This window comes from Bubalus bubalis, chromosome 22, assembly GCF_019923935.1.
Source record: "Bubalus bubalis isolate 160015118507 breed Murrah chromosome 22, NDDB_SH_1, whole genome shotgun sequence".
Lineage (NCBI taxonomy): Eukaryota > Metazoa > Chordata > Mammalia > Artiodactyla > Bovidae > Bubalus > Bubalus bubalis.
In genome coordinates, this window is record NC_059178.1 from 38,206,021 (window position 1) to 38,224,968 (window position 18,948).

The window sequence follows — 18,948 nt, forward strand, 5'->3', positions numbered from 1 at the left end:
TGAAGCAACTGAGCACGCATGCACAAGGTCATTGTTTTAGCTGCCCATTAACCATTGTTTTTAACAGTTAGCTAAATGCTCAGAATCCGAGCAGGAATGGGTAATGAACGTGGGCTTTGGTAACAGGGGGAGTGTGATCGAATCCCAACTCTGTCTTATGACCATAAATAAGACTCTGAACTATTTAAAATTATTATTTCTCCATCTATCTGTTAGACAGAACAGTAACCATTCAACAATAGTTCTGAGTTATATTATAGCAGTGGCCCCAGCCTTTTTGGCACCAGGGACAGGTTCCACGAAGACAATTTTTCCGCAAACCAGGCTTGGGGGATGGTTTGGGGACGATTCAAGCACATTGCATTTCTGGTGCGTAGTACTTCTACTCTAATGCCACTGTGGATCGACAGGAGATATCAGTGTGAGGCCAAAGGTGGGGCCTTTGACTATTCATATACACCACCTATCAATCTATTTTCATCATGTTAGCAACATACATCGGAGAAGGCAATGGCACCCCACTCCAGTACTCTTACCTGGAAAATCCCATGGACAGAGGAGCCTGGTAGGCTGCAGTCCATGGGGTCGCTAAGAGTCGGACATGACTGAGCAACTTCACTTTCTCTTTTCACTTTCATGCATTGGAGGAGGAAATGGCAACCCACTCCAGTGTTCTTGCCTGGAGAATCCCAGGGACGGGAAGCCTGGTGGGCTGCTGTCTATGGGGTCGCACAGAGTCGGACACGACTGAAGCGACTTAGCAGCAGCAGAAGCAACATACATAATTGTTAATTAAAACACTTGTGAAGTATAGAGCATATCGTATTCTATCTGTCTGTGCTCAGCTGTTTCCAACTCTCTGCAACCCCCTGGACCGTAGCCCGTCAGACTCTTCTGTCCATGGATTTTCCAGGTAAGAATACTGGAGTGGGTTACCAATCTCTCCTTTGGGTGAGCTTCCCAACCCAGGGATTGAACTCAAGTCTCTTGCGTCTCCTGCATTGGCAAGTGGATTCTTTTATCACTGAGCCACCTGGGAAGTCCCAGCATATCATATTAATTAATATTAATTCTCTCCTATCTACTTATACTCTTCAAGGCCCAGGCCACCATTAGACAGATGACCTGCAATGCATTTTCTGAAGGAGTGTTCTAATTTGGGGGAACAAAGCAGCAACAGATATAAATACTAAAATAGAATGATAGAAATAATATTATAGAAATAACAATACATAGTCAACATATATTGAGTGCATGTCATATGCTATCTAACATGGTATCATTATCACCATTCTCATCTAAGTTCACAGAAGTTGTGGCTCTTAGGGCTGTGATCTTAAATTCTGCACTCTAACTCCTCTAAAAGGAAATAGCACCTTAGATTAAGCATGACGAGGGCCCACTGGAACTCTCTCAGAGCCAGAAACAGTAACAGTGATCAAGGAAAAGAAATAGCACAGGTTTCTGGCAAACTTTTCTTCCTATCTGGGCAGAGTAGTTGTGTATTAATTACTTAGAAATGTAATATGAATAAAAGGTATGAAAAGGTTTTTAATCATTCCTAAATTATCCTTTGAAAATAAGAGATAGTTATAGTAACTTCAAGATTAAATTACCTTCAGAATAATAAAGGCAAATTTTAACATTAAAAAGACAAAGAATCATTGTATTCTCTTTTAACAGACCTTTTAAGTATTTCTTTAGAACCAAATAATTCATTAGAAAGGGCATTCTGTCCTTTTATACACCAATTTACTCATCTAAACATCTAATCAGTTTAGTGTCCCTGAAAAGGATGTAAATACTATTTAATTTACTAGTCAAGTTGGCTTATGGAAATAACTACTTAGCATGATTGCCGCTGGATAAAGAACAAACATGCAGGAGAAAAAAAAAATCTATTTAATAAGGTCATTTCACCCTTCTGAAGTGACACTATCAAAAACATGTCCAGATTAGTAAATTGTGCAACTGAGCAAAGATTCTATACAGAAGTGCAAGACTCATTAAAAATAAATAAATAAATAACTCCCAGGGACCCTTATAGGCCCTATGTTATTGTTCTTTAGTCACTCAGTCATGTCTGACTCATTCATGACCTCATGGACCGTAGCCCGCCAGGCTCCTCTGCCCAGGGGATTTCCCAGGCAAATACTGCAGTGGGTAGCCATTTCCTTCTCCAGGGGATCTTCCTGACCCAGGGATTGAATGGGCATTAATTGCTTGGTAGGTGGATTCTTTACCACTGAGCCACCAGGGAAACCTATAGACCCTATACAAAAATTTCAGCACGTTAGATATGACTTACCCGTTTCAGATGCTCCTGTATTTTAGACTCCACATCTTCAATGTGTGCAATCATCTTGTTGACACATGGAGCCGGGATGTTTACTAAAGCACAGCTTTCACGTCGGCATGGGTAGCCAAAATAAAGGCCTTTATTCAGCTCTACAGATAAAGCAGACAGAGGACATCAGTTCTCAGTTACATACAGAATAGTAAACCTTGATGTTCAGAATGTACAAAAAGTATTCTGCTTTACTAGCACTAACACTCCAACTTCAATCAACAGATTGATAAATGTCAGAGAATTATAGAATGAACCTTCCAATAATCTGAAAACTAAAATAAAATGATCATTTATAACATAAAATGCAACAAATAAAAATAAACCTAAGAGATGAGACCAAAACTTTAAGAAAATTTAAAAGTTGAAGTGTTCCATGGCATCATGAAAAAAAGAAAGAAAAAAGGCGGAAAATCAGTTCATCCATTTGTTTCTACATAGACCTTGAATCACTTAAGAAGTGACTTTGACATATATTTTAAATTCTCCTCTCAAAGAGACACCACATGTTCCAGTGTAAATAATATCCAACCACTCATGCATTGAAGTTCTTCCTTAAATTCAGCATGGTTTCTCCTGCTGAAAAATAAATAAATAAAAGCAGGTCCCCATCATCCTCATAATAACCTCATTTTCTACCTTCCATTTCTGAAAATTGAAGTCTCATGCGAAGAGTGATTGATGTTCTCACTGTGGCATTCAAGTTGTACTCATCATAAAATCCACTCAGTCCGATGTGCCTCGGTGATTCTAATCCTGGCATGTCCTGAACCAACTGAAGGTTGCAGAAGCACAGCGAAGTTGTCCATGAAGCCCCACCAAAGTGCTTACCTGCAGTCCTGTGGCCTCTAAGGACTCTGCTGAGCTGGATTACAGCTGCAATCACTGATCGTAAATGCAAGACACAAAATAGGCTTGGGGCCTCAGTGAGAACAGACTGATGTTCTCATTTAAGTTGACCTTGATGAACACGGAAGCAATGCTGTTGCCTCCAGTCTGATCCTTTTGTTCCAGTGTCAACACACAGAGATGGTAAATATTTTAGATAGCTTCATATAAACTGAAGTCTTTTAAATATCTTTAAATGAAATCTCAAAATATCCTCCTCCAAATATACATTATCTGTCAAAATGACATAGGTTTCATTTATCAATGTGTCTATCCCATACATGTTCATATCCTATATGCAGAATAATAGTCCACATAGGAAAAAATACATATTTTTTTGACATTTTTGAGCACTAAATATATGTACTAAACATGGGGCTATGCTAAGCACTTTTGATGCCACATTTTATTTAATCTTCACAACAATCAATTGAAAGGGGTTCTTGTCTTGATTTCATATATGAGGAAATCAAAGCTTAGAGAAGTTGTTATATCAAGTGTTGCACTGCACAGAGCTGAGAGGTGGGAGAGCTGGGACTTAAACTATTTCTCTCTGGCTTGGGAGTATACACAATACCATGAAGGTTGTTTTTATATTTAAAAATGACATGAAATGAACAGAAGTGTTTCTAAAAGGATATCTCAGAGACATCTCAAAAGTTTCACGTCACTTGTTTGTGAAGTTCAAATGTTCCTTCAAGATATCAGTGCTGATATTCTAATGTATTTTACTTTGCTTTGACCATGGTGAACACACATACTTGGCGTGACTATTTTTTTTGTTATATTCTATTTTTCCTCTTTATTTCATACACAGATATATATTTTTCATCTCTGTAACACTCAGAGGACCAAAAACAAAAAAAACCAAGCTGATAAAAATTACACATTGATCTCTTATCCAAATATCCTAATACAGGCATGTTGTCTAGCCCTCTAAAAATAGGGTTTTAGTATACATTTAACAAGCAGGTAGTTTTCCTTATAGTCAAAGCATTTGTTTTGCTTCATTAAATGTGGAGGAAACAAGAATAGCAATGACTCATTTAACATTTTTCTACATGAGCCATTCTCAACCTACCAGATGAGTTATTCATTAATTTTCAGAGCACTCCATGGTTTAGGATTAACATTTTACATATGGTAAAGTGGGGAAAAGGAAATATTGTAAAGTTAGAGTTTGCACTAAAAGTCTACAAAAGACACAGCACTACAAGCAGCATGAGAAAGAACAAGAATCCATGAGTTCTTATGACTGCTTTATCCTAATACTAAGGGTATGAGTTACAACTTTCCTTTCCACTTCTTTTTCATGTTACACACATTATAGATACACTTAGGTCACTAAACTTGCTGTCTCTGGTCACACATTTATCAGCTTGACTGACTGATAACTGTGATTTTTAAGATAAAACTAATCAATCTCTAACCTTAGATTTCTCACTGAATACATGAACCAGAGCCAGATGGCAGGGTGTTATATCAGACCATTTTCACCTACAACTCCATGATGAAATGAATTAACAGCTTTAGTCAAACATTAAGTTGATAGAGCTCTACCTTGTAAAGACCGTGCATAAAAAATCGGGTAAATATTTCAAGAATTAAACTCAGGCAGGACACTCATTCTCTTTAAAAATCAGCCCAACTCCAACATCCTTGCTCAGAATTAATGCATAAGCGTAAGATCCTTCTGGACCTAACCAGAGTTGAGGTTTGTTGAGACTGCAACATAAAACTTCCTTTTGAGAAAAAATATTGATGGTCTGATTGTGTGGGCAAAGGGTTGTTTATGTTCATTAACTGTCAACTCTCCTCACTCAATGAATTAGATCCTTACACAGTTTAGTCACACAGGCCCTATAATTTAAGATTTTATTACTACCATTCTTCCTTCTCTTCTGCTTTTAATATGTAATTCCTTTACATTCATCACTGAGATTATTGTATCATGCCTTTATCTGAAGTCAGTTCTCTGAGGAAAAACTCTTACCCAAACACAATATTTTTTTCTCACATTCCGTTACCCCTTTTAATATCCTGGTTTTCTTTCAAAATGTAGAATAAGCTAGTGCTCATAAGTTTAGAAATAATTTCTTCTCCTTGCAAAGCCTCTGTGTGATGAACAGAAAGTACTGTTAACTTTTTTTTAAATGAAAAACAAAGCTTCTTTTAGTTTTGTTATAAACTGGTGGTGGGGGAACTTAGGAAGAGACCTTTCCCTGAGTAAAGAATGAATGGGCAGATTGATAGAAATTATCCAATCTAAAGAAAAGAAATAAAAATGAAGAAAAAGAACAGATCCTCAAGTTATTCTAGGGAAAAAATAAAATATAATCAAAGTCCAGAATATGTGAAGTTGAGAGTCTGGAAGGAGAAGAGACGGAAATTTTGAGAGAAAAATATTTGAAGAAATAACAGCCAAAAAATTTCAAAATCTCATGAGAAACATCAACTCACACATCCAAGAAGCTCAAAAATCTCACACAATACAAAAACAGAAAGAGAACTATGTCTGAGAACATCAATTAAAGAGAGAAAACCAATTAAAGAGGAAATCTTTAAGCGGCCAGATACAAAAGGACATATTGCATATAGAGGACATGGCATGAATAACTGCTGTATTTCTCATCACAAACAAGATACGACAGGACATAATAGAAAAAAATAGTTTTAAAAACAAGCAGGCAATTGGGAAAGTAGCTCAGCTCAGTTCAGTTACTCAGTTGTGTCTGACTCTTTGTGACCCCATGGACTGCAGCATGCCAGGCTTCACTGTCCATCACCAACTCATGTCCATTGCGTTGATGATTCCATCCAACCATCTCATCCTCTGTCATCCCCTTCTCCTCCTGCCTTCAATCTATCCCAGCTTCAGGATCTTTTCCAGTGAGTTGGTTCTGCACATCAGGTGTCCAAAGTATTGGAGTTTCAGCTTCAACATCAGTCCTTCCAATGAACACTCAGGACTGATCTCCTTTAGCATGGACTGATTGGATATCCTTGCAGTCCAAGGGACTCTCAAGAGTCTTCTCCAACACAAGAGTTCAAAGGCATCAATTCTTCAGCACTCAGCTTTCTTTATAGTCCAACGCTCACATCCATACATGACTACTGGAAAAACCATAGTTTTGACTAGATGGAACTTTGTTAGTAAAGTAATGCCTCTGCTTTTTAATATGCTGTCTAGGTCGGTCATAGCCTTTCGTCCAAGGAGCAAACGTTTTTAAGTAGTATTGAAACATGAAAATTAGCATATGTAAAACAGATAGCTAGTGAAAATTTGCTGAATGACAGGGAGCTCAAACCTGGTGTTCTGTGACAACATAGAGGTGTGGGATGGGCTGGGATGTCGGAGGGAGGTTCAAGAGGAAGGAGACATATGTATACTTAGGGCTGATTCATGTTGATGTACAGCAGAAACCAACACAACACTGTAGAGCAACTATCCTCCAATTAAAAATAAATACACTTTAAAAAATTAAATAAACGAAAAAACAGGCAGAAAAGAAGGAAGGGAGAGAGAGAGAAACATTGAAAAAATAAATTTGACTACATCAATATCAAAACATTTTGCTTGCCTCAATAAGCTATTATAATAAATGAAAACACGAGCCAGAGTGGGAGGAAACAGATACATATCTGACAAATGACTTATATATGGAATGTGTGGAGACAATTTACAACAGGAAAACAACCCAATAAAAAATGGGCATAAGACTGGGTTTTTCCAATAGATAACATACAAATGACTAACAAGCATGTAAAAAGATGCTCCACATCATTAATGATCAGAAAAGTGCATATTTAATTCACAGTGCAGTACAACTTCACAATCACTAGAATGCCAAAAATTTTAAAAATTGGCAAAGTCAGTATTAGTGAGAATACAGTACAGCTATAGGCTTCCCAGTTGGCTCAGTGGTGAAGAATCCACCTGCCAATGCCAAAGACACAGGAGACATGGGTTTGATTTTTGGGATGGGAAGATCCCCTAGAGGAGGAAATGGCAATCCACTGCAGTATTCTTGCCTGAAAAATCCCACAGACAGAGGAGTCTAGCAGGCCACAGTCTATGGGGTTGCAGAGTCAGATACGACTAAGTGACTGAGCACGCACATACAGTACAACTGTAACTCCTATCTTGCTGGTGGAACTGGCGATGATTTTTGGAAAACAGTTTGGCAGTTTCTTATAAAAGTTAAGTATACACTTATCGTATGACTCAGCACTCCACTTCTATGTATTTATCCAAGATAAATAAAAATATGTCCATAAGAGACTTACGTGTAATTATTCATAACAGCTTTATGATAGCTCAAAATTAGAAAACCCAAAGTTTCTGTCAATGGCTATACAGCACTCATGCAAAGGAACACTATTGAGCAGTAAAATGAACAAACTGCTGATATATTCAACATTGAAACTACTAATGTATTCAGCCACATGGATGAATCTCACAGACCTCTTTCTCAGACTTTGAAAGAAACTGGATACAAAAAGACACATAAGTGGAATGATCCCACTTATTTAAAATTTTAAGATGGTGAAACTGAAATGATATCTGTGGATATGAAGGGTGGGGTGAAGTGATAGTGAACACAAAAGACATGGACTAACTTTCTGAAAAGAGTAGCTATGCCCTGTTTAAGATGGTGGTTAAATGGGTGTCAAATCATTGACCCGTATACTTAAATGAGTGGATTTTATTGTATTTAAATTTTCTCTCAACAAATCTGTTTGATAAAAAGACCACCAACCATTCCCTAGTGACAGAATTAAAGAACCTGGTACCATTCTAGTCTTGACCACTAGCGCCACCTGGGAAGCCCTTGTTTACTGCAGCTCTCCTGACTTCTTTTCCCTTACTTAAGAGAGTGCGCCTTGGGGGAACTGGGGGGAATTTGCATATAGTTCATAATGGTTGCAGACCTTGAATCTGCTGATCCAAATAAACTTCTCTTTTCTGGAGAACTATTTGATAGTTTATTTGTTTAGGACAATCGCTTCCATATTCCTCCTGTACCCAAATAATTCTGCAGAGCACACTCAGACTCAAATTTTCAAGCAAAAGATTTGGCAACATAACATCACTAATCAAATTTATACAGGACCAGGGACTAAGCAATAATGAAGTTCACACTTTTGAGCCTGAAATTCAAGATGCTTCTTGACTGCACCTCGATTATTTCAAACTTTATTTTAACCAATTATCTTTATATTTCTGGATTTTTCCTATGCTGAATTCAAAGTAACCTACTTTTCCCATATTTTGTGTTATTTCACCATACTATTTGATTCATTCCGTTCTTTCTTAAATTCCCTCCTCACATTTCATATACAAATATATCCTTCAATATTCAGTTCAAATCTGTCCTTATTCATTAACAGTTCTCTTAATTCTTAAAAGGCATACAAACAAATTGATGTTACTCAAAATACTGAAGATACTTTTGTCCCAAAGTATTCATTTGTCATACACTGCTCTGATATTGTGATTTAGAATGAAAGTTAAACTGAAAGTCACTCAGTTATGTCTGACTCTTTGTGACCCAGAGAGTCACAAATTCTCCAGACCAGAATACTGGAGTGGGTAGCCTTTCCCTTCTCCAGGGGATCTTCCCAACCCAGGAACTGAACCCAGGTCTCCTACATTGCAGGAAGATTCTTAACCAGCTGAGCCACAAGGGAAGCCCAAGAATACTGGAATGGGTAGCCTATCCCTTCTCCAGCATATCTTCCTGACCCAGGAATTGAACAGGGATCTCCTGCATTGCAGGTGGATTCTTTACCAACTGAGCTATCGAGGAAGCTCCCGTGATTTAGAATAAGCAATACATATTTGTTCTCGATCTGTTTTTGGCACAAAGATGCTAAAACCCTTGCAATTTCCTAACTGATGAGAGCAATTAAAATGTCATTTTTTATACTAATGAGGTGATTTTTGGACCCCAGATAAGGATGGGGACTCAGGAAAACCAATCTTCTGATTACAGAGTTGGACTTTTCAGTCCCACCACCAACTTCTGACCCTTGGGGAGGGGAGAGGGCCTGGAGGGTGAATCAACAATCTCTGGTCAGTGATTTAATCAATCCTGCCCATATGATGAAGACTCCATAAAAATTCAACCGGACAGGGATCTGAGACTTTCTCGGTTGCTGAATATATGGAGATTTGGGGGGAGTGGCATGCTTGGAGACAACATCCCTTCCTCCATATCTTGTGGAAGGCTGTGACCTTCCTCCATATCTTGTCTTATGCCCCTCTTCCATCTGGCTGTTCCTGTATTATATTCTTTTATAATAAACCAGTAACCTAGTAAGTAAAATGTTTCTCTGAGTCCTGTGAGCCACTGCAGCAAATTAATCAAAACCTAGGTAGGCAGGGGTATAAACTGAAACCACTAATAATATATAGTAGTTGGTCAGAAGCACAGGTGATGAACTGGGCTTAAATTAACAAAAATTAAGATTAAATATTTTGATAAATATGGAGTTCTCCACGAGAATGATCTGAGAAAAAATATGAAACACTATAGAAAGGGGCTTCCCTGGTGGCTCAGATGGTAAAGAATCCACCTGCAAGAGGGAAACCCGGGTTTGATCCCTGGGTTGGGAAGATCCCCTGGCAGAGGGCATGGCAGCCCACTCCCATATTCTTGCCTGGAAAATCCCCAGGGACAGAGGAACCTGGCGGGCTACAGTCCATTGTGTCACAACGAGTTGGACACAACTGAGCAACTAAGCACACAGCATACATAAAATGCACACATTTAACCATCTCTTTCTACTTCTTTCCACATAGGACACCAGAAACACTTTCTGAGCTAGCGTTTCATGGAATCTCAATGAACAATTTTTAATTCTGGATTTCACAACCCCAAAACATTAGCCCTTCTTCTTTTCATTCTAAGAAACATATCCTTAATGAACTGGAAAGTTTCCAGCATGTGTCAGTCCTAACATGAAGGATAAAGAAACTGTTTATTTTTAAAATTCATAAATTTCTGAAATTATAAAAAATTATTATGAATCAAATTTTAATTAACAATACACTATTGATGAAATTTATTAAAATATTATGTCCATATATTATATATCAGTCATTGTTAACTATTAATGATATTTAGGTTTATTTATTAATAAAAATGTAACACTGGCATCAGAAACAAATGAGTGAATATAAATACAGTTTACATAGGTTACTCTACAATTTTGATTCTGCCCTCACCTTCAGTGTTTGTCATCTTATCTTCATGAATAACCTCAACAGCTTCCTCAGGGGTAACAAATCGAACCAAAGCTTGTGATGTGGCATTGTCTTTTTAAAAGAAAACAAAAATTTCAGTGAGTAGTTAATATATACACTTAAAACAAGCAAAATAATGTACAAAACTATGTTGTAAAAGTGTTGTCCTTGAAAAAGCAACTATAATATCGATATTAAACAAAAACATAGTAGAATATCTTCAGATGTTTCAATTGGCTTAACTCTTACAAGAAGGTATTCAAAATAGCACACAGCTATTAAAAGCAAAAAAAAGTCATTCCGAGTAACATCACCAAAATGGTGGGGTTGGAGACCCTAGCTTCCATCTACCAATAATCATTAACAATCAGACAGTGACACGCAAACAAAAATAGCCTTGGGAAGCTCAAGAGTCCACTTAAGAAACTTCAGCCACATGGACCAAAAATATAAAAAACAGAACAACCACACAAAATGGGAAGGAAGATAGCTTCATTTCGTCTGCATTATCCAGTCCCGTAAGTGACACTGGTCATGCTGAGAAAACTCTGGTCTGAAATAGTCCCTCTCCCTGGGAAAGTGTGAGCTACCAGCTTCCCTTTGGGGACGCTGAAATGATAAACAATTCTTATGAATCAAATTTTGGGAGAACTGCACAAAGGATAGTCCTTTATTTCCTCCTACTCAGAGATCAGCAAAGCTGAGAGGCATAAAGATGGCTTGGCACAGGAAGAATGGTAAAGGCTATCAACATTAGGCATGAACCAGCAATGATCATGTTTCCCAGTACCTGCTCTGCAGAGGACCTCAGCTTCTTTGTTGGCAAACTTGTCTTTCAGAAGCAAAAAAGAATGAGTTTCTGACAAAAAACTGAGAGAGCTCATCACTATTTGACCTGCTTTATAAGAAATGCTGAGAGGAGTTTTTCAAGTTAAAAGGATATGAATTAGTAACACAAAAATAAAAACATAAAACAAGTCAGTAAAGGTAAGTGTATATTCAAATACAGAATACTCCAATACTATAGTGAGGTATTAAATATTTAACTCTAGTATAAAAGTTAAAAGACAGGAATACTAAAATAGCTATAACTGCAATAATTTATTAATAGATACAAAATATAAAAGATTTAAATTGTGACATCAAAGACACAAAATTTGGAGGCAGGGTATTTAAAAGGGTAGAGTTTTTGCATGTGATTGAACTTAAGTTGCTATCAGCTCAAGATAGACTGTTACATCTGTTAAATAATTCATTTAAGTCTTAAAGAAACCACAAAGCAAAAACATATAGTAGACACACAAAGAAAAAAAAGAAGGGAATCAGAGTATACTGCTATGAAAAATCATCAATTCAAAAAGGAAGACAGCAAGAGAAGAACAACTAAACAAAAGAACAACAAAACACACATAAAATATCAACAAGATGCCATTAGGAAAGCCTCATCTATCAATAATCACTTTAAATGAAAATGAATTAAACTCTCCAATAAAAAAGCACAGAGTGGTTGAGCAAATTAAAAAAAATAAAAAATAAAAAAAAAACAAGATATATCTATATATATGCTACTACAAGAGACTCATTCCAGATTTAAGGGCATATATAAGCTCAAAATGAAGGGATGAAAAAATACATTCCTTATAAATGGAAACCAAAAGATATCAGAGGCAACTGATACATAAATGTATATTACCTTATACATAGGTACGTCAGACAAAGCAAACCCATTTACAATAGCATGAAAAGAATAAAATGCATAGCAATAAACTTAACCAAGGAACTGAAACATCCATACACTAAAAATTGTAAGATACTGGTGAAAGAAATTGAAGAACAGCAAATAAGTGGAAAGATTTACTCTTCATAAATGAGAAGAGTAAATATTGTTAAAACGTCCACTCAATTCAATTCTTATCAAAATTCCAATAGCATGTCTGACAGAATTTTTGTAAAATCCTAAAATTCTCTTGGAATATCGACAGACTCCTAAAAAAAAAGACGACTCCTAATAGCCAAAAGCATCACACTTCCTTATTTTAAACTGCATTACAAATTGCACTACAAAATGTATTGCATCCATAATAATCAGAACAGCATGGTGCCGAGAGGGTAACAGGCAGGAAGGCCAGGGCTCTCCAAACAGAGGAAATAGGCTGCTGCTACTGCTGCTGCTAAGTTGCTTCAGTCGTGTCCCACTGTGCGACCCCATAGACGGCAACCCACCAGGCTCCCCTGTCCCTGGGATTCTCCAGGCAAGAACACTGGAGTGGGTTGCCATTTCCTTCTCCAATGCATGAAGGTGAAAAGTGAAAGTGAAGTCGCTCAGTTGTGTCCAACTCTTTGCGACCCCATGGACTGTAGCCTACCAGGCTCCTCCCATCCATGGGATTTTCCAGGCAAGAGATCTGAAGTGGGTTGCTATTGCCTTCTCCGAATAGGCTGCAAGTGTCTCTTAAAATTTTGTGTTGCTATGCCGACACCTGGTTCCACCTGAATTTAACTTTTCTCAAATTTTGAGCAAACCAATTTGTTTTTCTTATGGAAATGTTTTTCTTAAGTTATGTTAATGAAACTATGTATTTGCTTTGGAATTTGCCTTTCTTCAAAATGGTTCCACCTAAGACTAACTTTTTTTTCTTTTCTCAAACCTTGGGCTGATAATAGCTCAACAAACCAGTATTCATATGAATTGTTTCATGACTGGGGGATGACACACCACATGCCATCCTAGCTCAAAAATATATATTGTGGGAGAGGGGCCTGGTGAAACTCCCTCAGCCTTGAGGTGTCTTTCTTATCTGATTAATAGCTTTCTAACAGACATAAAGCAGCTTGCTAAAACTAGCAAGGGGGGCACTCTCCGTCCCCCTTCTGATGTCTGTGTCAGAAGCTTTCTCTGTCTCTTTTCACACTTTAATAAAACTCTGCTACACAAAAGCACTTGAGTGATCAAGCATGGTCCCTGGTCCCTGGTCCCGAAGTTAAATCTTCTTCAGGGATCACGAATCCAATACCATTCACCATAAGCTATCAGTACTGGCATGAATACAGATACATAGATGAATGGAACAAAATACAGAATCTGGAAATGAATGGTCGGGGAAATGAGGAGATGTTGGTCAAAGGGAACAGTTGTAAGAGGAAAACTTCAGGAGATCTAAAGTACAGCATGGAGACTATAGTTAACTGTATTGTATTGTATACTTGAAAATAGAAATGAAAGTAGATTATAAACATTTTTCCATAACAACAAAATGATAATTATGTGAAGTAAAGGATGTGTTCAATGACCTTATTGTGGTAAGCATTTTACAATACATACAAACATCGAATCATCATAGTGTACAACTAAATTTACACAGGAGGGCTTCCCTGGTGGCTCAGAGGTAAAGAATCTGCCTGCAATTCAGGAAACCTGGGTTCGACCCCTGGGTCAGGAAGATTCCTGGAGAAGGAAAAGGCAATCCACTCCAGTATTTTTGCCTGGGAAATCCCAAGGACAGAGGAGCTTGGAGGTCTACAGTCCATGTGGTCGCAAAGAATTGGACATGACTTAGTGACTGCATGACGACAGACAAACTTAAAACATTACATGTCAATTATATCTCAATAAAGCTGGGAAAATAAAAATAAATAAATTTATGCAAACAGCAAACAGGTAAGTCATCATGTGCCAATATAGAAAGTAGTCCCATGTACAGTGCTAAATGAAAATTAGCAAGACATAGATCTGTAAGTTTTTACATCACTTTTTGTTTTTAAAAAGAGATACAGACATTGATAGATATTTATAGATGCATATAAAATACATTGGCCAAAAAAATTGTTAGGATTGGTTACTATTGGAAAGAAGGAATATATAGACAGGGGCAGGGAATTTATCTATTTCATTGTAAAATCTCTGAAATGTTTAAAAATTCTCAAATAGAAGAATACATTATTGTTTGTTTGATGGTATCCTATAAAGTTAAATACATTTCCTACAAATTTAAATAGATTTACTCTACAATGCAGCAATTCCACTCAACTACCCTTTTACCCAAGATAATCAAATATCTAAGAACATCTGAGATAGCTTTACTAATAACAGAAACTGGAAATCTAAATATCCATCTCTAGAAAAATCAACTTTTAAAAAATATTGAGTAGTTATATAATACTATAATGCTGAGTAGCAAAAATAATGAGCTAGTAATACACAGAGTAACAGTGGTGAAACTCAAAAGTACATAGAACAAAAATAATCATAAAAAGGGTATTATGTAATTCCATTGTTATGAGCCTTAAAAAAAGAGAAAACTAAACTATTATGTATCAAGATAGTGGTTATCTCCGGAAGGTGAGAAACTTTCAGGGGTGATAAATATATCTTCTATCTAAAATGGGGGGATGTACACATTTATCAAAATGCATTAAATTATTAATTTAACATTTGTGCATTTCACTGTATGTAAATTATAAGATAAAAATAGATTGACTCTAATAGTAGTAAAATACTTCGATAGATTATACAGATATAAGGCCTTCCCTGGTGGCTCAGCTGGTAAAGAATCTGCCTGCAATGTGGGAGACCTGGGTTCAAACCATGAGTTGAGAAGATCTCCTGGAGAAGGGAATGATGACCCAACTCCAGGACTCTGGCCTGGAGAATTCCATGGACTATATAAGTCCATGGAGTCACAAAGAGTTGGACACAACTGAGCGACTTTCACTTTCACTTTTACAGATATAAATAAACAGTTATGCTAATATTTAATAATAGAATATTTATGTACCAAACCCCACTAAAAATAAAAATGAAGCAGAAGTATATTTATAGCAAGAATATGCAAAACGTAAAAGAAATTTCAACTGTTGAAATAGTATAAAAATGATAAAAGGTAGTGCTATAAAAGCATTAATAACTACTTTGAATGATTTAAATTTTTCCAAAAGAACAGCCAAACAAAAATTATATTAATAACAGAAAAAAATTTTAAATAAACTATATGCATTTTCTCCTGAGAAAGAGAACTTGACATGGCCAAATTCTGAAGGAATCTAGAACTTGAGCTAAATAGTATTGAAAGTTACTATTTAAAAGTTAAAGCTAGAGTTAATAAAGATATATTTATGTGTGTGCAATAATACAGCAACATCATATTTTAAAAATAGTGTAATTTTTAAAACAAACCAAATTTAGCTAAAAAACACAAGGTGATATTTTCACTCTTCATCATTCATCTATGGCATATACAGTTTAGAATAATGAAATTATACATAGCATAAGATGAATACTATATGACAAAATTGATATACATATTATGAACTCCATACAGATGTGGAATAACTGCTTTTAAAGGTAATAGTTTTCAACATACTAATTAAATCAGGATGCATCTTAAAATTCAAGGTAGGTCCTAGTTTAACTGATTGCTTTTTATTTCTTCAGTTCAGTTCAGTTCAGTTCAGTCACTCAGTCATGTCCGACTCTTTGCGACCCCATGAATCACAGCACGCCAGGCCTCCCTGTCCATCACCAACTCCCAGAGTTCACTCAGACTCATGTCCATAGAGTCAGTGATGCCATCCAGCCATCTCATCCTCTGTCGTCCCCATTTTTCAAATTCTTTTCAAAATCCATATATATATTTAACTGAATCACTTTGCTGTACATCTGAAACTAACACATTTTTAATCACCTATACTCTAATATAAAATAAAGAGTTAAATATATATATGCATATATATATATAATCCAATTATACTCTAATAAGTATATAAAGAAAAGATTCTATGATCAAATAACATGGTTTAAGCAAGTATCTTCACTGTAGAACATTTCGGGGCTTTCAATGTTAGTGCTCATTAAAAAAATTTCCAAGTAAAAGGCAAATTATATATAATTTCCCAGTTTTATTTTATCTCAGAATCATTTTTTTTCTTAAGCAGAGGAAACAGAATTTAAGAGGGGATTAAAACTGTTAAGCCAGAAAAATTTCTCTCATATAAAATAAGATTCAATATAAAATAATGGGGTATAGTACTCATATTTCTTGGAATGGCAGGATAGGTTCATTAAATCAATTTTTCCATATATCATGATGATATATGTCATGTCTTTTAAATTATGATCATTACATATACACTTGAGAGAAAAGCTGAACAAGACAGAAAACACTAGGAAAAAATCAAAGGAGATAGGAACCTAGAATTTTCTCTGGAGCGCCAGAGTATAAAAGTGACAATTACGTAAAGGTCATTTGCAGTTCCTGAAAACCTTGGGCTTGCTCCAAAGATGTTTGATGACATTTAAGTGACAGAAAATAATAAAGTCTAGTCTCAAGAATTCTTAATTTAAAGTTCTATGACAGAACATCCATGAGCTTAGATAAGAAAATTTTTTTCTTTATTTTCAAATACTTTTGTACTTCTTATAAAGTACTTTTTGTATTTTTTATAATATACTAAAAATATATTCTCAAAACAGAGTGTAAGCTTCAACAGACTTCAAAGGGCCTACAGCACAAAAAACGTTAAACCTCTTAACTTCCAACTAAACTGTCAAATTCACACTGACTTTGGACAGCAAAGGGCTACAGCCTCAGAGTAAATGCAAACCAGAAATCAATAGAAACATAAACCACCTCAACAACCTTTAAAAGAACTCAAAGAACTATAGTGAAATGTTCTCCATGTTGAGTGTACACTAAAAAGAAAACAAAAATTAAAAAATCTCATCACTGAGACTTTGGGTGGTCCTCACTTGAAGATTAGATTTTCTTCATTGGAAAGTCCATGGAACTCTCAAGTCATGAATAATTTTAAGTTTGGACCATATCAATAGAGCTCTAGGTTTCTGGCAGAAGCAAAAGCAAATGTAATGCAGAAGAAATCATCTATTTCTTAGGTTTCATGAAATGCCCAGAAATAATTTTCCAAGAATAATAATTAGTATAGAGTCAAAAGTAATCAACTGCAAAGAGTAGTAAACACCACAACTCAAATAACACAAAAAATCAATATGAGGTGGACTGAAACCTAAATGTGAAAGTCAAAACTCAAAAATGTTGAGACAGAATGTGGATGGATATCTTCATAATCTCAGGGTAGAGACTGTCTTAATAACATATAAAAAGAAATAGACATATAGAGAAGAAAAATGACATATAGATAAGAAAAAATATAGAAAGAAATAACATATAAAAAGCTTGAAAAAATAAAACTTTTGTTCATCAAACTGCTACTGCTGCTAAGTCACTTCAGTCGTGTCCGACTCTGTGCGACCTCATAGACTGCAGCCCACCAGGCTTTCCCATCCCTGGGATTCTCCAGGCAAGAACACTGGAGTGGGTTGCCATTTCTTTCTCCAATGCGTAAAAGTGAAAAGTGAAAGTGAAGTCGCTCAGTCGTGTCCGACTCTTTGAGACCCCATGGACTGCAGCCTACCAGGCTCCTCCATCCATGGGATTTTCCAAGCAAGAGTACTGGAGTGGGGTGCCATTGCCTTCTCCATTGTTCATCAAAAGGCGATACTAAATAATAAGTAAATTAAAAATATAAAGCACAAGTATAAGAGGATATTAGCTACATACAATTGATTTCAGGCTATTATTCACATTAAATTAAGACCTCTTACAAATCAAGAAGAAAAACTATGTGACTCATTAGAAAATCAGAAAAAAAGACACAAATAGTCAATTTCAAAAAATAAAAACCAAAATGCCCAAAAGTACATAAAAAAAATTCAACTTCATAGCAGACAGAAAAGTTCAAATGAAAATCACAATTAGATACACTTAAGTAATATGTAAATGGCTAATAATTTAAAAGTGTAGTAATATCAAGTGGTAGAAAGAAAATGGAGCAACTGAAACATTCCTACACTGCCATGGCATTGGAAATTAGCGAGTATATTATTCAATAAAGTCAACGACACACATACCATGTACCTATCAGTTCTATTAGTAAGTATATCTTAGTCACACAGAATATGTGTACAAGGATGTTTCTAGAGCACCGTTTGAAATAAACAAAAATTTTCAGGCAAGAATCCTGTGGTGGGTTGCCATTTCCTCCTTGATGGGATCTTTGCAACCTAAGGACTGGACCCAGGGGTCAGACCCACGTCTCTTGCATCTTTTGCAACGGAGGCAGATTCTTTACTGCTGAGCCATTCATGTTTATAAAAATTACCAAATCACCATCAGAAGGTTCGAACAAGAGTAAATAAAAAGATTAAATAAGCATATACAATTATTTATTTCTCTTTGATAATAAAAATGTAAATTAGAGCAACTTTAAATTTAAATTAGAGCAATTTTAAATTTATATTGTGGCAAGAATACACAGAACTATACAAAAAAAGATCTTCATGACCCAGGTAACCATGATGGTGTGATCACTCACCTAGAGCCAGACATCCTGGAATGTGAAGTCAAGTGGGCCTTAGGAAGTATCACTACGAACAAAGCTAGTGGAGGTG

The 18,948-nt window shown here is 36.1% G+C and overlaps 1 protein-coding gene across 1 annotated transcript in view; it reads right to left on the reverse strand.

Moving 5' to 3' along the window:
• CCDC178 (coiled-coil domain containing 178) overlaps window positions 1–18,948 on the reverse strand; it is a 408,302-nt gene that overhangs the window by 338,943 nt on the left and 50,411 nt on the right. Inside the window, exons 3-4 of the mRNA XM_025273247.3 lie at window positions 10,467–10,556; window positions 2,309–2,448 (exon numbers count right to left, since the gene is read on the reverse strand). Coding sequence (XP_025129032.1) covers window positions 2,309–2,448; window positions 10,467–10,556 — 230 coding nt within the window. The remainder of the gene's footprint in view (window positions 1–2,308; window positions 2,449–10,466; window positions 10,557–18,948) is intronic.